Raw genomic sequence first — 21895 nt, forward strand, 5'->3', positions numbered from 1 at the left:
TATTGTTTCCGTGTACTTTGGAATTTGTGCCTGTCTCCTTTTTAAGATGTTATGAATGGCAATTGTAAATTAAATGGGGGGAAGAAATGGTCAGTTGGGACCCATATGCAATTTCATTCCTTTGCAATGATGCCTCTGTGATCCTCAATTTAAGGGAAAGCATTTTGTAGTCAGGTTTAGGCGCACCTAGTTCAACAACAACAAAACGACAAAGTCTTTATTGGCATAACAGAAGGAAAGAAAAAACTGAAATAAAATACAATACAAACATGGTGTGAACCAAGTTTGCAAAACAAAACTATTACAGACAATCAAGTTTGGTTAAAGCATTTGTAGCATTCATCTGTTCCAAGTTGGCAACTCAAATCTGGACTAAGTGCAATCGTGTATCCTAGCAGGGTCCTTCTCATTCAATGTTATCCTAATGCAGACTTTTCCACTTAGATGGATTGTATTGGCCTTGCATAAAGATACTATTCAAGGTGGAAGACAACTCTCAAAGTGAGGGCAGTCTAAGATCCCGTGTATCTGGAGTGGGGCACCCATGCAGGCACAGCCTTTGGGAAACAGGGATCTTATTAAATCTGCCTTTAGTTATATTAAAAGCTTTAGCAAACACAAACAAACTGCTCCAGATCTCAAATTGAATTTCAAGATCCTCCAGTCTAGCGATCCCCAACCTGTGGGCCACGGACCACATGTGGTTCTTCGACTAATTGGAGGTGGGCCCCGAAGGATGCCTTCTCTCCCCCCCCCCCGGCCCTTTACTTCATTCCCCCCGTCCCTATACAACATACTTTGGGTGTCATTGTCTCCCATCACTCCCAGATGGGACTATCTCATTGCAGAGAAACAAGCTCAGGGTTCCCATTGATTTGTCATTGTCATGAGTTAAAATTTCCATGAAAATAAAATGTTCCTTATGTTCATTGTTGTGGCGTGTCTGTATCTTATTTTGAAGGGATGTTTAAACATTACCATAGCGATCAGAGCGCTAGGGCAGTGGTTGAGAGTAGAGGAGTAAACTACCCCCCCCCCCGGGCCTCAGTAAAAGGCGTTGAGTGGTAGCCGGCGTTGAGTGGTCCCCGGTGATAAAAAGGTTGGGGACCACTGCTCCAGTCTACAGATAATCTGCAGTAATATTGATTTCTCATCATGTCCAATCAGAAATGATAGATCTAACCCCATTGTTGCTGTTTTCTGTTGGACTGATGCTGACCAGTTGGACACAAAGGAATCTTTCAGTAGATTAGAAACCAGACTCCACTGGCAGGTCTTAAAGTACAACCCAAGCCAGTACTTAAAAGTTTGCTTCCATGCTCTTGTTGCAATCAGGTGCTGACCAAGTTCTGTAACCAGGGTTTTATTGTCTACAGCAGTGGTCCCCAACCTTTCTGAGGTTGGGGACCGGCAGGGCATTGGGGCGCGGCCCATGGCCGCGCGGGCCACACCCACGCATCGGGCCGCGCCCGCACGGGCGCAGCCCGCCCCCGATTCCCTCTCCTTGCCCTCCCGCAGTAAGAAGCTTCCCGGGCCGCAAGCTTGCGGCCTGGGAAGTTTTTTACTGCGGGGGGGGGGGGCGGGGAGAGGGAGCCGCGGCCTGGCGCCATAGCCTTTGCGGCCCGACACCGGGCCGCGGCCCGCAGGTTGGGGACCACTGGTCTACAGAATAAGGCACTCCAAGCAATGACTGCAGGAAAGAGGTTTGTAATTATTCAAGACATATATTTGCTGCCTCAATCCAAACTGGCACCCCATAGAAGAGACAAGGCAATATTTTGGATTCGAGGATGGACTTCCGGTCAGAGTGGAAGCATGAGTCCTTGCTCCATCTGGGAGTATTTTAATTTTATTTTAAGCTATATATAGATACGTTTAATTGACCTGTCCTGGCTTTATACCATCTACTATGGTCTAGTTAAGCCCTATCTTTTAGTTGTTGCTTTTATTATTCAGACCTTGAGCTTCTTTGATAGGACCAGAGAGGTGACTACACTTGTGGGCTCAGCACCCCCTTTTGCTTTGGAGCAACTTTCACGGGATTAAGGACTGCACCTCACAGGGTTGAGAAGCTGTAAGTTCCACTGTAAGTGGGGAAGGTGTGGCTGGAGCTGCCAGAGATAGAGAATTGCTGCAGGACTCAGCTGTACCCTGTTTTTCTGACCCTCGATTTCCCTTCCACCTGTGGACTGCCTTGCTGCCTCACTTTTGAATTCCCTTGAATCTCCTCAACCCTTTGTGAGGACTACAGTGGTTTTCCCAGCTCGACTAGCCTGTCGCTCACCTAGTCCGCTTGCTGCCGGTCCTGTGGGCTGAACTCCAAGTATAGCTTCTGCTTGCTATTTGAGCCGGGTACAACGGGCAGCGAGAGGAAAAATGGTGCAGAGACTTCGAACTCCCTGAGGTGCATCTAGTTCCTTCTGAAAAGGCTAAGTGTTGACCTGCACCTATATTGCTTGATAACTTCAGTGACTTGAAAGGTATGACTGAGTTCATTGGGCAGTTCTCTCATTTGTGAGAGTTTTTCTCATGTACAACTTTTAACTGGGAAGAATCTACTCTTGAAATCAAAGTAACAAGCATTACATTTCTCAAGATTTGTGAAGCTTGAGTTGTGTTCACAATCTCTGCTGTGGTGGATTTCAGTTTTGCCTGAAACATTTGGGTGCCAGAAAGTCTTTAAGAATGCAGTGCTTCCTTATAACAGCAGCAGTTTCTGTTTCCTGTGTGAACTGAGAATGTACCCATGGGTCTTTGCAATACAAGTGTCTTAAAATACATGGAAAAGAGACTCTGAACAGGCTTATATAAATCACTGTCTTCGTGAATACCCTTTCATAGAAGGGCAGCCTATAAAAAGCTCAGAAAAAAATCAGTCAACAGACATACTGGTGGGCACCAAGTTAGGGAATTCTGTTATACCCTTTCCCACCTTATATTATGAATTCTATTCTACTGAAAGATCAGGATTGATAAGCACCTGGGCTTTCCTTAGTCAGTGTGTGATTCCATTCCTTTTTCAGGCTTTCCATCACCTGCAGAAGCCATTTGGGGTCTGGCTGCCTCATCTGGAAGCTGTTTTTGGGGTGGCAATCACTACCCCTTCTCAAAATTCCTAATGTGCCCATCAACTCAAAGTTTGGGGACCTCTGGATAGAATATGGACTCTGTTGACAGTACGTAATTGTTAATGTATTTCTGCTTAATGCTATTGTTCCCAAAACTGGCCTCTCTGGTAAGAGGTTAGGGTACTTGCATCATAATGGGAAAACTATATCAGTTGCTAGGCTGGGTGATGGTGGGTGAAGGATGGCAGCTAAGGAAGAAGTACTGTCACTCCTCTGTTTTGCCATATAGGGATGAAATAGATACAATATACAGCCAGTGCTGGAAATGAAGCATAGCAACACCTGTATACATCAGAGAAAACTTGCCAGTGAAGAGAACTTTCACCTACTTTTGGCTGTAGCAGCAGCATAGCAACCAACCATAAGGAGACCTAACACAAAACAAAAATGCTCGGCCGCCGTTTACAAATTGAGATCCCATCAACTGAATCTTTAGAAAAGGTATGTATGTCACAGCTTGTTTCCATTAGGCTTGGGACAATCCTAACATTACTCATACTTGGACCTCAATTGTGATACCATTTAGAAACTGACCTAACAGCTGAAATTGGTAACCTATGTAATCCAGAATGCACTTACTATTAAACTAATGGGAAACAATATAATTGTTAAAACATATTTCAGATGTCCCTCAGGCTAGGGCAAAGAGCTCTGAAGCTACAGCTACTACGATATAGATACACTCTTCCCCCGCAAACTTTTTTTTTTGGGGGGGGGGGGGTTAAGGTTTCTGACAATAATTTCATGGGAAACTGGAATGAGGGGTTCTGGCAGCAATAAGGGGCACAATCTGCTTGCAAATTGTAGTCATTTTTGTCACATCTAAGAGGTTGAGGTCAAAAGCTCTTAGATCGTCATGCTGTTAGGCTCAGATAAGTAGAGGTTTGCCCAATCCCTTTCCTAGTGTTTCCAGTGTCAATGCTTGGTTCAGAAGGGACATTTGAGCAATGCAAGTTGCTACACTAGCAGAATTATCTAGACATTACTTACCTTGTGGTCATTTGGTTACCTTCAATGTTCAGTTGCTAATACATTGCTAGATTACTTTTGCGGAGAGAGCTGTTGTGTGGACATGGTGCTCTCAGCATAAGCCAAGTAGCGCTTCAAGTGTGATGGTATTTATTGTATGGCAGAGTTACACCCATAAGGCAATTCTAGCTCTCCTCCTCATGGTGTACTCTGGATAACGCTAAAGAGCTGGAACTTTTGGCTACCACACGACGAAGGATCTGCTGGCTATGCTACACACATGGAAACCAACAGTCTTTCTTAGGACTACTTGACAAGGTGGAGGAAGCTTCCAAATCTGCCAAATGAATATTGAGTTTAGTGGTGTTAGATTACAACGGGGGAATCTAGATTTGAATCCTTCCTTGGCTGTTACCCTTGCTCACCTTATGCCAGTGGCTCATAATGTTACCTTACAAGTTTGTTGTGGGGGGGGGGGGGAATGCAGGATATGACATATACTCTTGAGCTCCTTTGCAGAGGGACAGTATGAACACCTAAAGTATTTTACATCAGATTTCCTGTAATGGTTTATAATGAAGAGATTCCATTTAATTTAAATGCAAGAGTAAGGAGGGCAGCAAAGGAAACTTATAGCTGGGGGACTCCTAGGAACAAACAGAGCACATGCAAAGCATGTAACTGGTCTTGGGGGTGAGAAATCTACTTGTAACGAGGATAAAATATTAAGCATGTAATTCAAAAGCATTCCTAGAGGTAGCATCAGATCAAAAACATCTGTAAACTGGGAGCGGTAAGAATGAAAGGGTAAGGCCTATGTGGGAGGAGAAAGGGGCGGGGCGATTCCAGGATAAAAACTCGAAGAATGTCAGTCTGCTGCGCGTGGCTCCTGATTAGCCCCTTGGCCCGTCCCAGATGAGCTGGCCCTGCTCTGGGGGGGGGGGCGGCGGAGGCTTCGGCGCAGCCAAAGGAGCAGGCCCGCCGTGTCAGAGACACGGCGGGCCTGCTCCTTTGCCCGCCCTGAAGCCGGGGACTCGGGCAGGAGGCGGGTGGGGGGAAAGACTTTGTGGTGGGGGTCCCGCAACCAGGAGGGGGGCGCCCAGGCCGGGGGGCTGGGGGGCCAGGGGGGCCCTCCCGCACCCAGCCTCTGGTCCACTTGCGCCCGCTGTATTGGGCCTACAACGGGCCTTAAACCCTAGTCTATAATTTGTGCCATTATATAAAGTGATTATTCATTGGAGTGTTTTTCTTCCTTCAGTATATATGTTAATAGAGCCTCTTGTGGCGCAGTGGTAAGGCAGTGACATGCTGTCTGAAGCTCTGCCGATTAGGCTGGGAGTTTAATCCCAGCAGCCGGCTCAAGGTTGACTCAGCCTTCCATCCTTCCGAGGTCAGTAAAATGGGTACCCAGCTTGCTGGGGGGTAAACGGTAGTGACTGGGGAAGGCACTGGCAAATCACCCCGTATTGAGTCTGCCATGAAAATGCTAGAGGGCATCACCCCAGACATAGCCTGTCTTTTCTTTCAAACAGTACATCCTTTTTGAATGGTTGTTAATTTGACCTGAAGGGTGGGAAACTTGTACCTTATCCTATGGCCCTTTCCATGATATCATCAGGATGGGGTAGTGTTAAAACCAACTGTGAAGTTTCTTCTCCAAGTGGTGTCTAAGTAACTCCTAAGTCAAGATGTCTCCCTCCCAACCTCCCCCCTCCCACGCCTAACTCAGAAGCAGAGAGGACTCTGCATACAGGAGATGTTCTCAGGGCCACACTCTTTTAGTTTCATGGAGTGGGCTGATCTCGGCAATAGAGAAACCTCTTAATTGTTTTACTGACCTGGGAAAGGGTATAAGGGCCTCAATACAGACATTATGTTGGATGATGTCATCCATTAAACTGGCTTAATCTCTGCCTAAGGTAGATAGCCGTATTGGTATCTCTCTCCATAACACATGTGCTCAGAGTTCTTTTCTGCAGATTTCACAGCTGGATTGTTTCTGATAGATCATATAGTGGTGTCTATGAATGTAGAGTGGGCAGTCTGAGCAGGATGTATCAGACTCATTACAAATCGTCCATCCAAGACAAGCACATCAGGGTAATTTTTGATAGAATCATAGAGTTGGAAGGGACCATACAGGCCATCTAGTCCAACCCCTTGCTCAACGCAGGATTAGCCCTAAGCATCCTAAAGCATCCAAGAAAAGTGTGTATCCAACCTTTGCATGAAGACTGCCAGTGAGGGGGAGCTCACCACCTCCTTAGGCAGCCTATTCCACTGCTGATCTACTCTGACTGTGAAATTTTTTCCCTGATATCTAGCCTATATTGTTGTACTTGTAGTTTAAACCCATTACTGCATATCCTCTCCTCTGCAGCCAGCAGAAACAGCATCCTGCCCTCCTCCAAGTGACAACCTTTCAAATACTTAAAGAGGGCTATCATGTCCCCTCTCAACCTCCTTTTCTCCAGGCTGAACATTCGCAAGTCCCTCAACCTCATAGGACTTGGTCCTTTGGCCCCAGATCATCTTCGTCGCTCTCCTCTGTACCCTTTCAATTTTATTTACGTCCTTTTTGAAGTGAGGCCTTCAGAACTGCACACAGTACTCCAGGGGTGGTCTGACCAGTGCTGTATACAATGGGACTATGACATCTTGTGATTTTGATGTGATGCCCCTGTTGATACAGCCCAAAATGGCATTCGTCTTTTTTACCGCTGCATCACACTGCCTGCTCATGTTTAGTTTACAATCCACAAGTACCCCAAGGTCTCATTCACACACAGTGTTACCTAGAAGCGTATCCCCCATCCAGTAGGCATGCTTTTCATTTTTCTGACCCAGATGCAGAACTTTACACTTATCTTTATTAAATTGCATCTTGTTCTCATTTGCCCATTTTTCCACTGTGTTCAGATCTCATTGAACTGTGTCTCTATCTTCCGGAGTATTTGCCAGTCCTCCCAATTTTGTGTCATCTGCAAACTTGATGAATAGTCCCTCCACCCCCTCATCTAGATCATTAATAAATATGTTAAAAAGTACCGGGCCGAGCACCGAGCCCTGAGGTACCACGCTACTCACCTCTCTCCAGTCTGATGAAACACCATTGACAACAACTCTTTGAGTGCGGTTCTCTAACCAATTCCCTATCCACCTAACTATCTAAAAATCCAGATTGCAGTCCTTCAACTTATCCATCAGAAAATCATGGGGAACCTTATCAAAAGCTTTACTAAAATCCAAGTAAACTACATCAACCGAATTTCCATGATCCAGCAAACCTGTTACTTGGTCAAAAAAGGAAACCAGGTTGGTCTGACAGGATCTGTTGGAGACAAATCCATGCTGACTTCCTTGGATCACCAAATTGTCCTCCAGATGTTTGCAGATCGCTCCCTTTAATATCTGCTCCATTATCTTCCCCACAACAGATGTCAGACTCACTGGTCTGTAGTTTCCCGGGTCACCCTTCCTCCATTTTTTGAAGATCAGAATAATGTTTGCTCTCTTCCAGTCCTCCGGGACATCTCCAGTCCTTAAAGAGGTCCCGAAGATGATGGACAAGGGCTGTGCAAGTTCTCTGGAAAGTTCTTTGAGCACTCTTGGGTGTATTTCATCCGGACCAGGGGATTTGAACTCATCCAATGCAGCTAAATGCCTCTCGACAACCTCTCTATCCATGTTAACCTGCCACCCAGACACTATCCTTTGGCTACTGCCATCTCTAGATGTACCTAAACCCTTTGACCTGTGGGAAAAAAACAGATGTAAAATAGGCACTAAGCCTTTCTGCTTTCTCTGCATCTTCTGTTAGAGTTTGCCCATCCGCACCCAACAGTGGGCCTATTGCCTCCTTTACTTTACGTTTGCTCCTCACATAACTGAAAAATCTTCTTTTGTTACAATGGGCTTCCCTGGCCAATCTTAGCTCACTCTCAGCTTTGGCCTTTCTGATGATTGATCTACAGTGCCTAAAAACCTGTAGGTACTCTTCTTTAGAGCTCTGTCCTTCCCTCCATTTCCTGAACATTTTCCTTTTCTTTCTTAGTTCCTCTTGAAGTTCTCTGTTCATCCAAATAGGCTTCTTAGAGCTCCTGCAGTGTTTTCGTCTTTCTGGGATAGTCATTGATTGAGCATGCAATAGCTCCTGTTTGAGTAGCGCCCACCCTTCACATGCTCCCTTCCCTTCCAGCATTCTCGTCCATGGTATGACACTCATCATGTCTCTGAGTTTATTAAAGTTTGCCCTACGAAAATCCAACATCCGCGTCTGGCTACAAGCTTCCTTGGCTCCCCATCTCAAAAGGAATTCTATGAGGACATGGTCACTTCCCTCTAGGGTCCCCACCTCCTTCACCTCATCCACCAACTCTTGCCTGTTGGTCAGTATTAAGTCCAGTATGGCTGAACCTCTTGTGGGTTCATCTACCATTTGATAAATTGTCAGCCAGGCAGGTCAGAAAGTTGTATGACTGAGGACTCTTCGCAGAGTTTGTGTCCCAGCACACATCTGGGAAATTGAACTGTTTGCCACTGTTGAGTGTAGTGAAGTTCCAGAATTCTGCTCTTTGGCAAGCAAGCAGCCCAGCCTCTCTGCGGGATGCTTTTCAGAACCCCTGGTTGGGCACTTTGTTCTATGTGTTACCCCCCTCCCCTCTCTTGAGCAGGTTTATACTGAAGATCAAACAGAGGGCTCCCTGGGGGATCCCTTCTGGCCTTGCCAGATTTCTTTCCATCCAGTTCCAGTCAGATTGTTAAAGCAGGGGTCTCTCTTACACCTAAATGTTACAAGATTACATTTGACAGCATGGAAGATTGATTCTTCATTCTCCCAGGGAGTTAAGGCGGTCCTATTACAAAGCCACAAACCCTCGACTAGATACTTCTATGACAGCTACACAGTAGCTGGAAAGCCATGCCCTATCAATATGAAAGCATAGGGCTTGGCAGCAGCTTTTTATACACAAGAGCCAGCTTGGTGCAGTGGTTAGGAATACAGACTTCTAATCTGGCGAGCCAGGTTTGATTCTGTGCTCCCCCACATGCAACCAGCTGGGTGACTTTGGGCTTGCCGCAGCTCTGATAAAGCTGTTCTGACCGAGCAGTGATATCAGGGCTCTCTCAGCCTCACCTCCCTCACAGGGTGTCTGTTGTGGGGAGAGGAAAGGGAAGGCGACTGTAAGCTGCTTTGAGACTCCTTCTGGTAGGGAAAAGCGGCATATGAAAACCAACTTATCTTCTTCTTTGGACATCTGCAAGGCAGCAAGCTGTTCAATAGGGGACATTTTTATGAAACATTACACTTTGGACTTGCCTTTGAGAAAGGATGTGGCCAAGGCTATTCTACAGACTTTGTTCCATTGAGAGACACACTCCGACTCCTCTAGTGAGTAGCTTGCTAATAGTCCCAATGTGGGGCTGCACGAGAAAATGGAAGATGAGAACAGAATCACACTTACCTGTAACTGTTTCCATTGATGTCTTCTGTGTAGACACACATTTCCTTCCTCCTGCCCTACTGTGAACACTCACAGCACCTTTGGGGGGGCATTAAAATAATGAATGAAATAATAATAATAATAATAATAATAATAATAATAATAATAATAATAATAATAATAATAATAAATGTGAGGACGTGGTGGTTTAGCAGGAACTGAGGGACGGGGTGACCCACTGTCGGAACCCATGCAACAGGTGGTGGGAAGCCTGCTCACGTGCTGGCTGTAGAAGGAGTAGAGTGCCCCCACTATGGAGCCTTAAGCTAGAAACAAACTATCCACCATGAGTATCCACAGGCTTAGTCCCCAACGTCTTTCTGCACAGAAGATGACAATGAACCACAATTACGGATAAGTGTAACTCTGTTTTCCTTTTCTCTTCTTGTTGCCTCCAGGTAAGCAAATTATGCAGATTTTCTGCAAAACTGTTAATGGACACAAAAATAGGAAAGATTTCTCTAACAACAGCAGCAATCTGCCTTCTCAGCTACTTTTAGTATCGTAAAACAGGGGTTGTCAACCCCTGGTTCGTGGCCTGAAGGCCTTGGTACTGGGCCGCCGGCAGCCGCACCTGCCTCCCCCACCCCACAGCAAGAAGCTCACCAGGCCATGAGCGAAGCGGCCCCCAAAGCGGCCGCTTCGCTCGTGACCCGGCTAGCTTCTTGCTGTGAGAGGGAGGGGAAGAGGCAGGCGCGGCCTCTGGCACACCAGCGGATGCAAACGCGCATGCGCTGAGCTGCCACACATGCATGTTAGTACCCCCTGCTGATGAAAACGCACATGTGTGGCTACTCTGCGCATGCACGTTTCCGCCACCTGCTGGCGAAAACGCGCATGCACGGCGCCCGGGCTGGCAGTCTCTCCTACCCCCGGAGGCGGTCCTCAACCGCAAAAAGGTTGGAGACTGCTGTCGTAAAAAGTGCTCATTCTGCACACATTGGATGATGCACTTTCAATACACTTTAGAAATATATTTTCCTGTTTTGCATAGGAAAATTCAGCTGCAAAAGTGCACTGAAAGTGCACTTTTGTGGAAAGCTGATGTGGAAAGTGCACTTTTGTGGAAAGCTGATGATCCAACCTTTGTGGAAAGCTGATGTCTGATTCCAGCTTTTGACCACCTTTCCATTCTCCTTCTCTGTGGAAGAACTCTGTATTGTGATGTCACTGCTGCCATTGCGGTGCTGTGGTCACCCAGCAGAAGTAGTCAGTTCCTTAAAACAGGAGAACATGACATCCAGCAGTAGTGAGGGAACAAGCAGACTTAGCAAACATGCTGAGGTAAATGGTAGACACACATCTTTAATTGGGTAGAGGGGGGAGCTGTTAACTTGGGAAATGATTTTTTTCCAAATTAAGAAGCATCCTTTAAGTGCCCTAAGAGTGGATTTTCAGAAGCACTTAATGGAGTTTATTGGGCAATTATCCCCCAGTGAATGGCAGATCCCTCTGGTTCTGGATCTTTAAAAAAAAATGGAACCCTTCTTTTTGTAGTCAAAATGAGTTTCATTGTCCTTAGCCTTACTTGACTCCTTCAGATCCACTTAAAAAAAATGTTGTAAGTGTTACATCTTCCTCAGTCACACCAAAGATTGTAGCTGAACAATTGTATATTAGTGTTTGCATGTTCAGAATTGGGAGTTTTAAAGCCTATTTTTATAGGCAAGTATGATCTGGGGAATGCATTTGGGATGGAGCTGACACTAGTGATTGTCAGGTAGAAGCACATGGGCCATATCTGGTCCACAAAGTGATTCAGAGGAGGGCCCTTAAAATACAATAAAAGCTTTTGAGGCCAACTTTAAATGCTTTTCATAAAAAGTTTAAGGGACTGAGATGCTTTGATCGTGCACCTTTCTTTGAGTGCTGTATGTCTAAGAGCCCTGATAAATCAGACAGAGAGTCCAGGTAGCTGAATACCCTGTTTCCCACAGCACCTGGCACCTGGCACCAAACAAAAACATCTTTATTTTTCTCCCTTTGCCCTCTTCCCCATTTTTCACCTGCTGCTACTACTTAAGTGTTTTTGGTGCCTTGGGCTTATGCTGGTCTCTGATTTTATGCCAGCTCTGTATGTTTGATCTTAGTTATAATTTATCTGACTCTGCTCATTACTGATAGCCACCTGGGGAACCACAGTTGAGGCTTTGTGACTGGAACATTTTAAATGAATAAAGAGTAAATAGGACAGCTGTAACATGATTTTTGAGATCTGGAATGGCACAGTATAGCTCGATTGCATTGGAAGCGAAGCAGAGTCAGAACTTCGATGGAGGACCACTAAGAAGACTACTGAGCCAGGCAATGGCAAACCACCTCTGCTACTTGCTTGCCTTCAAAACTCTTGTTTGCTCTAGGTTGGTTGCAACTTGATGGTGCATATATAAATACACAGAATACAACTTTTATGTCTTGCTCTTAGATTATAGGGAAATAAACCTCCCCAACCTTAAATCTGGTATTTTACCCTCATGATTTCTGTATTACAAAGGAGAACTTGTTTCCAGGGAAGTCTGGAGCATTCCTTCCTTGTTTTGGATTCTTCAACCAGAAAGGCCGACTTCATGAGGGTGGAAAGGAGGTTCAGAAATTGGACTTGAAGGCAGTGTTCTAAAACGGTTATTCTGTTGTTCCAGAAAATCACTATGGCACCTTGAATTACTGTCTGAGGGGATGAATATCTGCTGTGTGGCTCCTTTAAGAGAAAGAGCTAGGACCTAGGAGACCAGCTTCTGGAGAGAGCAGGCTCATCTAAGCAAGGTCCAGCAGGGCAAGGGTGGAAAAAGGTGTTTTATTGTTTAAAAGGACCAGTTGTGCAACTCCAAGCAGATGGAAATCAACATTACTTTGTTGAACAAATTGCACAGCCTGGAATCCTAGCTTGCAATTTGCTATGTCTTTCTTTTGTAGTCTGCAGTTTTCATCCCAAAGCATTGCCTCTAGTATCTCTATAAGACAGTGTAATGTTCTGCTCACACCTTAGAGTCTTTAAATGAGGAGGGTGCAGGAAATCCATGCATCTACCGAATTCCTCCCTGCATCAGGGTGTGTCTGCCTTTGTGCTTTATTGACAAAAATGAAGGTTCAAATTGGTGGACATATACACATATGTGTATAAATAAAATGCATGCATTTATAAATATTTATTCCAAACATTAAACTCTGTGTTTTTTTGCATTTAACAAGGATAAAGAAATAATTGACTCAAATCCAAGAGAAACATGGTGGAGGGAGTCCCTCAGGGTAAGTATGATATTCATTGAATTATTCATAGCATGATAAAAACATAGAAGTTGTATAATGATCAAGGGTGTGTGCGTGCTTATAAGTCCCAGTGTAAATATACACAATATAATTAAATCATCCATTATAATTTTTAAACAAAACCACTTATATGCAGTCCATCAAACTATAGGGCTTGAATATGTTGACACCAATATGCTGAAACTTTGAAACTTCTTCCCCAGGGAGATTAATCTGTCTCCTATCATTGTCTTCTGCCAGCAGGTGAAGACTTACTTTTATTTATTTATTAATTGGACTTATAGCCCCCCACTCCCACGAGGCTTGTGGCAGGTCACATTCAATAAAACCACCATAGAAACTCCTAATACAATAAAATCCCACCTAAAACCAGCCTAACCCAACCTAGACCTCCTCCCTGTCTGCATGCTTTTATTATTATATTAGATAAGATTGGTTTTAATTAATTTTTTTAATAATGCTTTTTAATGTCTGTAATGTTCCTATGTTTTGTTTTAATGTTCTCTTCCTTGGGAACCCACAACTGGGTGGAAAGGTGGAACATAAATGTTTTAAATAAAATAAATAAATATACACACAGTAGGCTTCCAGGTAAATTATTATTTTATCATTATTATTATTATTTGATCTGTTTCTCGCCACTCTCTTATGGCTCGTGGCGGGTTACAGTGTCTTAAAATCCCCATTAAAACCCATAAAACATTACCGACATGGCGGAAATCAGTAAAATCAACTCCCCCCCCCCACTACTGACAGGTGGAGAGGAAGTCCTGATGATGTTCACTTCAGGTCCCAGATCCCAGGGGGGGGGGGGGCATAGATCTATGTTGTCAGCCCTGCCCTCAACCATATACCTGGCGGAAGAGCTCCGTTTTGCAGGCCCTGGGGAACGATGAAAGATCCCGCAGGGCCCGCAGCTCTCCCGGGAGCTCATTCCACCAGGTTGGGGCCAAGACCGAAAAGGCCCTGGCCCTGGTTGAGGCCAGGCATGCTTCCATAGGGCCAGGAATGACCAGCAGATTTTCACCCGCAGAGCGCAAGGCCCAGCTGGGGGCATAGGGCGACACGTGGTCCCTCATGTATGTGGGTCCCAACCCGCGTTAAAACCAAAACCTTGAACTGGATCTGGACAGAAATTGGCAACCAATGCAGCTGCCTCAGCACCGGCTGGATGTGGGCCCTCCAAGATGTGCCGGTGAGGACCCTAGCAGCTGCGTTTTGCACTAGCTGAAGTTTCCGGATCAAGGACAAGGGTAGGCCCGCGTAGAGCGAGTTACAGAAATCTATTCTGGAGGTGACCGTTGCATGGATCACTGGGTTGGATCTGGTATGGGGCGTTGGCTTACGCAAGTTATGCAGAACTATGCAAACCCCCCCAAATTCTAGCAATCTGTTCTAGCAATCAGCAGCAGTTCAAAACAGAAAAGCATTCAAATCCTTCCCCCCCCCCCAGGCCAAACCTGTTAGGTGCTGTTGGCTTGTTCCTAACAAATGCCAAAAAGGGTAGAATCCTTTACCCAAGATGCTGCATCGTAGTACTGGATGGGTCAATGGATCTTGAAAAGCAACCTGCCCAATGTCCAATGCAAGATTTCCATTAACTCACCGCACAGTAGCAATGCTTCAGTAGAGCAGCAATTGCTTCCAAATGACTGTGGCTCCAGTCTACTCTAAGAGCCTCTAGTGGTGCAGGTTGTTAAGGCAGCAGAAATGCTGTCTGAAGCTATCTGCCCATGAGGTTGGGAGTTCGATCCCAGCAGCCGACTCAAGGTTGACTCAGCCTTCCATCCTTCCAAGGTCGGTAAAATGAGTACCCAGCTTGCTGGGGGGTAAACTGTAATGACTGGGGAAGGCACTGGCAAACCACCCCGGATTGAGTCTGCCATGAAAACGCTAGAGGGCGTCACCCCAAGGGTCAGACATGACCCGGTGCTTGCACAGGGGATACCTTTACCTTTACCTTTACCAGTCTACTCTAGCTAGGGTGGCCAACTGCCTGTAGAAAAAAAACATTGTTACTTGAAGATAGATTTAATAGGACAGTACCAATTGATGATATTTACCTGCATGCCATGAAATGCTTCTGGATACCCAGCAGTAAGTCTCTATTAAACGGACTGAGCATTTTCCTGAGTTCCAGGGAGTAATCCTGATTCCAGCACCCTTACTACTCTTGGGAGTCCAGCTTCTTATAGTGAGTGGGGAAGGAAATGGGCAGTTGGATCGCAAGTGGAGCATGACTGGAAAGCACAACCCATTCCATCCTCTCCTCTTGTTTCTGCACTTCAAAAGGACAGGCCAGATTTCTAGTTTGCATATTGAAATGTCTGTACTTGCTGTTTACATAAATAAATGTCTGTACTCACTGTTTGACTATATCAGGGCAAATGAACTAGAAGAAGAAGAAGAGTTGTTTCTTATATGCCACTTTTCTCTACCCAAAGGAGGCTCAAAGTGGCTTACAGTCACTTTCCCTTTCCTCTCCCCACAACAGGTGGGTGAGGCTGAGAGAGCCCTGATATCACTGCTCGGTCAGAACAGTTTTATCAGAGCCGTGGCGAGCCCAAGGTCACCCAGCTGGCTGCATGTGGGGGAGCGCAGAATCAAACATGGCATGCCAGATTAGAAGTCCGCACTCCTAACCATTACACCAAACTGGCTGTCTCTAGCTACACTTAGAAGAGTCCTTGGAATGACTTCCCTAGCATTTGAGTGGTGCTGTATCTTTCCAAGTCTATGGAAACCAGTGGCTCAACCCACTATAGTTTTCCATGTGGTCAGCTTGACCTCTGCATGCTCAGAGGCCTCTTTCAGTGACATCCTCCACATATATATTTAAACTGCCTGCAATGACATCCAAAATGTCAATGGGTTTGCTATTTGGACAAGGGTTTATTAACATGAGAAGTGCTTTGGTGAATTAGAGCAACGCCCAGGAGGATAGGCACGTGCCATTTCCCAGAGGTGGACGAGCAGATGCCTCTTGAGCTTCCAAGCCAGGCATGCCGTTGATACCCTTTTCAAAGTCCGGTGTCCCTAGAACCAGTGTGGTATAGCAGTTAGATGGCTGGACTAGGGTCCAGGAGACTCTGGTTCAAATCCCTGCTCTGCTATGGAAACCCTTACCAGTTTACCTTGGTTCGGTCACACACTCTCAGGCTAACCTGCCTCTCAGGATTGTGAGAATAAAATGCAGGTAAGGAGTGTTGGAATAGGCAAGATCTGTCATGTGTGTGGTCCATAAGGATATGAAGATAATCCTTCAGGGGCATCAGGTGAGATGTGTATTTAGTATTTTCTGATGTTTCTCAAATAATCTCCTCCAGTGTCCTGACTGACTCATTGGAGACTTCTTGCTCCTTTGAGTACACTTCCTCTCTGTTTGCCCCCAGAATGAACAGACTGAATAAATGAAGAACAGAACAGTTAGACAGTTAGTTAGCTCTCTATCTCTCCTCTTTCTGTACTCAGCTTGTTTCTCTTCTTAATAAAACTGTTTTATTCTTTTAGGCAGCTGGGTGCTTTGATTCTCTTGCATATTTAAACTTTGGCAAGGACAATGCTGTAAACAGGTTTGGGTCACCAGAAGAAAGGCAGGATATAAAAGGAATAAATACATTACTTCTGAACACAATTATAATGTTTAATTATCCTGCTTTAATAGCCCTTAATAGGCTTATCTTCTATTAGTTTGTCTAAACATTGTAAACCATCTAAGCGAACTGTGTTGAATTTTGTATGTTAATTATTATGAGTTGTATGCATGTGATGTTTGGTTGGAACCAAACATCTGGAATCCAAGGGCATAATGACATTTACATGTTATATATCTTTCCACCAGCCAACACCGACCCCTGGGTCTTACCCAGTCCGAGACTTTCTTGAAGATGCTCAGCTGAACCCAGTGAAAGCAACATATAATTTTAAAGGTGAAGGCAGAAAGAGACTCTCCATCTTCCAGCAGATGCCTGATCTGACATTGCCAGATACCTTCAGATTCATCCCTCCATCGTTTGTGGAAATAGCACAGAAAAGGCCAGCGACCTATTCTTTTAAGAGCACTTCAAGGCAAAGTCCTACTAGTACATTGTACAGAGACAAGGTAAATGTTAATGAACAATGTGGGCATTTTAATCTTAATGTGTAAACTGTAAAGCAGTATCGCATAGAAGCAAAACATGGCTGGGCTCCACAAGTAGTAATGAACATGGTTTTTCATGACCATGTACTTGTGAGAACCAGAGCAACTGCCTCGCTGGATTAGACCAAGGAATCATCTCAGGCAGCATCATATCTTTGTTAGCAGGCAGTCAGGTGCGGGACATGCTTTCAATCAGCACGTGATCATTAGAGGTATACGGTTCTCAGACATGGGGGAATAAATGGACAGTTCTTGCAATGGAATTATGATGATGCTAATTTAATTTCTATATCACCCATCCCCATATGTGGTCAGGGCAGATTGCAGCAATGAAACCATATTTGGAACTGCTTGCGGTATTAAAATAAAAAGCTAAGGGGTAGGTAGGTGGAGAGTGGATGGAAAATGAGCGGAGAGTGGGCGGGGCATATCCGATCTTTGGGCCCACCCCTCCAGCCCAGCCAGGGGCAATCTGGTGCCATCACTGCCAGTTTGCTCCTGCCCGCTGACGGTGCCACAGGTAAGTGTAGGGGGCTGTGGAGGGGCAAGGCTCCAGTTCCCCCAGGGCCAGGAAGGTCCTCCCAGCCCACCAGTAGGTGCAAGGAGGGGAGGGATGGCTGCACTCCCCCCTGGCCCAGCCTTATTCATGTTTCTCTCTCCTCTCTCTTTCCTTTCTACCTCTTCCTACATCTCTCCTTCTATATCTCTCTCTTTCTTTCTTCCTCTTTCACTCCCTGTCTCACCCTTTCTTATTCTTACTCTTTCATAGAATCATAGAATCATAGAGTTGGAAGGGGCCATACAGGCCATCTAGTCCAACCCCCTGCTCAACGCAGGATTAGCCCTAAGCATCCTAAAGCACCCAAGAAAAGTGTGTATCCAACCTTTGCTTGAAGACTGCCAGTGAGGGGGAGCTCACCACCTCCTTAGGCAGCCTATTCCACTGCTGAACTACTCTGACTGTGAAAAACTTTTTCCTGATATCTAGCCTATATCGTTGTACTTGAAGTTTAAACCCATTACTGCGTGTCCTCTCCTCTGCAGCCAGCAGAAACAGCATCCTGCCCTCCTCCAAGTGACAACCTTTCAATACTTAAAGAGGGCTATCATGTCCCCTCTCAACCTCCTTTTCTCCAGGCTGAACATTCCCAAGTCCCTCAACCTTTCTCTCACTCTTTTACTTTTCCTTTCTCTCTATTGCTCTCTATACTTCTCTCCTTCTTTCTTCCCCTCTCTTCCTTTACTTCTGCCCCTCTCTTAATTTCTATACCTTTCATTCTCTCTCTTTCTCTGTAATTCTCTCTTGATCTTCTTCTCCCTCTCTTTCTACATTTCTCTCTGTCCTTTCTATCTCTCTCTCTTACTTAGTTTCTTTCCTTCTATCTATACTCCTGGCTGACACTCTGTTTCCCCTCTCTCCTTTCTTTTCTTTCTCTTTCTTCCTCTTTTTCTATCTCTCTTAATCACTCCATTCCTTTCTACCTCCCTGTCTCCTTGCTATTTCTCCCCCTCCCCCATGCCCATTGTATCAGCTACCACAGGCTTTAATTCTAGTATACAATAAAATACAATATGATAATAAAATACAATATTGAAACATAGTTTAATAACTGCACCCCTGCCTCCCTGATCCTCTTAACTCCCTCTGCCAGCTACCCCAGACTGGAAACTGCGTACTAAATTGGGGGGGGGGGGAGACAAGGAAGAGGAGATGGACGGAGGCCTGTAAAGCTTTGAACAGCCTTGGCCTCAACCATCGGCCAGGAGGAAGAGCGTCATATTGCAAGTCTTGTGGAACTGCGTCAGCACCACCAGGGCCTGATCTCTATCTCAGCTGGCAACTCATTACATCAGGCTGGAGTCTGGGCCTTTTCGGCTGAGACCAGCTGAATGTCTTTGGGGCCAGGGATGACCAGCAAGTTGGTGGTTGCAGGGTGCAATGCTCTTTGGGGACTACATCAGGAGAAGTGGTCCCTTAGATATACAGGGCTCAGACCATGTAGAGCCTTAAAAGTCAGTACCAAAACTTTGATGCAAGTTATGGGTTTTCAAGAGGATCAACACTGAGACTGGTGCTATTTAATTTGTTCACAAATGGTCTGGAATTAGGAGGTCCACACTGGCCATGTTTGCAGATGATACCAAATTATATTAGATAGTTAAAATATAAGCAGATAATGCATTTATTTATTTCCTTTCTTTACACACTGCCTTTCTCCTCAATGGGTGCTCTAAAGTGCCTACATCATTCGCTTTACCTCCATTTTATTTTCACATCAACCCTGTGAGGTTGTTAGACTGAGGGAGTATGACTGGCCCAAAATTACCTGTCAAGCTTCCATGACAGAGTGAGGATTCCAACCTCCTAGATCCCAGTTTAACAATCTAATACCACAAGTAGAGGTTCCTAAGGTAGGTGGTATGCCTCTCCTGGGTGTCTGTGCGTGAAAGGATTCAGGGGGTCAGTGAGGAATTTTGGGCAGTAGGGAAGAGCAGTCTGACTCTTCCTGCTGCAGTTGAGTTTTCCTAGTAAGAGACGTTCCAAGATAGCTTGCCATTGCCTGCCTCTAGGTAGTAAATGGACTTCCCTGATGCTCTCTCATCCCAGTGCTGACCATGGCCAACCCTGCTTAGCTTCTTGAAGAAAGCAACAGCTTCAGAAGGTGGGCTGGATGGGATCCTATTCCTGCTGAGCTCCTTCCCTTCACAGACTCTCCTTCCCAGGCTCTCCCCAAGATCTCCAGGAATTTCTTAAGACAGGGTTGCCATCCTTTCCCTAAAAATATCTACTTTTGAGAGGCTGGAAAAGCCTTCTCCTTCTGCTCCTGGCCATGAGATTTTCCATCCCCCACCCCTCTAGACTAAAATATGGCTGCTGCACAGTAACCCAAAAAGAAGTGTAGGCAATATAGCATGTTTTGAATTTGCAGTAGACCTAACATCAGGAAAGAGCTGTGTGTTCATATGTGGTGGCTAGAAGCCCAAGTGGGTGGCAGCCCAAAACAGTTTGAGAACCACTGTTCTAAAAGGACAAGAAAAAGAGCTTCTCTGAGCATTTGCTCAGAAAGTGTCTCTTTACTGCTGAGGAATCCATAATCCCATAATCTGAACATGGAGGAGCTAAACGTGATCCAGAATAAAGGCTTTTGTAAAAATTTTGTTCAGCTCCCATTGGGTTTCAAGCAGTCCATGTTGCAGCCTCAACCTGACTAGCTAAAACTGCAGTCAGAGGCTTGTAGTTTCCATGTAGCCCCAAGTCCCTGTGTCTGTAGTGGTTGCACAGGAGGAGGAAGAAGTTGGAGGTTGGAATTTCCCCCTTTATGGTGTTACAGGAACAAACCTTTCCCAGGTGCTCCTTTCAGCATAACTGCTTAGAATCCATACATACTTTTCATTTTTAAAAATGCATATTCTTCCATGTTCTGCCTGACACAGGCCCTTGTAGTGAATTTTCAAGCCAAATTAAAAATGATATATGGCATTAAATAACAATCTGTTATAATAATTGAGAGCCAGCATTCCAAGAGCCCTTGAAACAGCGAGCAGATGCCACCCCAGCCCTGCATGAATAAATCTGAGTTTGATTGATGCCCACAGGAGAAGTTGGTTGGAGAATGTATCCTGAGTCGTGTATTTAGTAGTCATGAGGAGGAGGAACGCAGAGCAGGGCCTTCCCAGAAGATTTGAAAGCAAGGCAAGGACCAGAGAAGAAGAGCTGGATTATTTATGGGGTTTTATTTTATTTTATCATTTTGTTGTGTGTGAACTGCCTCGAGACCACTGGAAGAGCGGTCTTATAAAATCAATCAATCAATCAATCCCTAACACAACTGCTCTGTGAGAACATCACTGAGAGTACTGTGATTAACCCAAGGTCACTCAGCTGGCTGCATGTGAAGGAGTGGGGATTTAAACCTGGCTCTTCAGGGAAGAGGAACTGAGCTTTTTATATCCAACTTTTCACTATCCGAAAGAGTCCCAAAGCAGCTTTCCTTTTCCTGCAATAAGCACCCTGTGCTGTAGGTGGAACTGAGGGATCTGATCTGCAGGCCCCTATTGTTGAATACCCTGAGCATGCTTCAAGGGAGTCACTACACTACAAATGTCTATCTGTACCCTTGAAGGCATTAGTCAAGATGTGTGTGATTCCAGTCATCTGATAAGGTGAGAAATTGGAGACCTTCCCATTTTCTTTGCCTGACTCCTGTCTTCAACCCATGGCTCCGGAGCGGGTTCATGACCCTCTAATAAATTCACCTCATGGTTGCTGCTTTTGGGAATGGACTGCCAACCTGCAGCTGGCGTGCTTAGAGAGAAAGAGTGCCGTGCTCCTGCATCTCTTTGCATGGCTACTTAGAGGGGCAGAAAGATAGAGAGATGAGACAGGGGATAGGATATGTGGTTTTAGTCCCACTAAAACTGCTGTAATGCCAGTACAGAGAAGGGGGATGTCTACAGTTCCTTGCAGCTGGAGTACTCTGAGAGCAGTTCTGCGCATTGAAAAACATAGCGGTATGCCAGTGAAATGACGTAATGCTAAAAATTATCGCACCTCTGGCCATTCCACACCTTCTGGCACTCTCGCTTTTGTCTGCTGCTCTGCATGCCTGCATGAAATGGTGGAAGAGAGCAACACACTTTACACGTGACTCTCTTCTGCCTGTCAGTCAAGCCAGGAAGCCAATCACCTTTCACAAAGTTGTAAAGGGCCCTCAATGCCAGCTAATTTTAAAAAAGTAAAACTTCTCCATTGAAATAATGCTTTTTATAATACAATCCTTTATGGAATCATGAGCCTTGAATCTTTAAAAAAAAATTATTTTTTTTTTGCTTACTGAATGCCTGCATGATTGAATGCCTATTTGTTGCTCCAGGCAGTTTGCTTA

General features: G+C 45.3%; 1 protein-coding gene across 3 annotated transcripts in view; it reads left to right on the forward strand.

Moving 5' to 3' along the window:
• Positions 1 to 3282: 3282 nt before the first annotated feature.
• Positions 3283 to 21895, forward strand: part of STPG4 (sperm-tail PG-rich repeat containing 4) — a 41401-nt gene continuing 22788 nt past the window's right edge. For 2 of the 3 annotated variants that reach the window (XR_013230952.1, XM_077336927.1), the window contains exons 1-3: positions 3283 to 3569; positions 12791 to 12847; positions 16710 to 16970. Coding sequence is in view for 2 of the 3 variants with exons in the window: in XM_077336927.1 (XP_077193042.1) it covers positions 3516 to 3569; positions 12791 to 12847; positions 16710 to 16970 (372 nt within the window). In the remaining variant the exon portion in view is untranslated. Of the gene's footprint in view, positions 3570 to 10785; positions 10886 to 12790; positions 12848 to 16709; positions 16971 to 21895 lie in introns of those variants that run through there. The other variant, XM_077336935.1, reaches the window with a different exon arrangement.

Source organism: Paroedura picta, chromosome 1, assembly GCF_049243985.1.
Source record: "Paroedura picta isolate Pp20150507F chromosome 1, Ppicta_v3.0, whole genome shotgun sequence".
Classification (NCBI taxonomy): Eukaryota; Metazoa; Chordata; class Lepidosauria; order Squamata; family Gekkonidae; genus Paroedura; species Paroedura picta.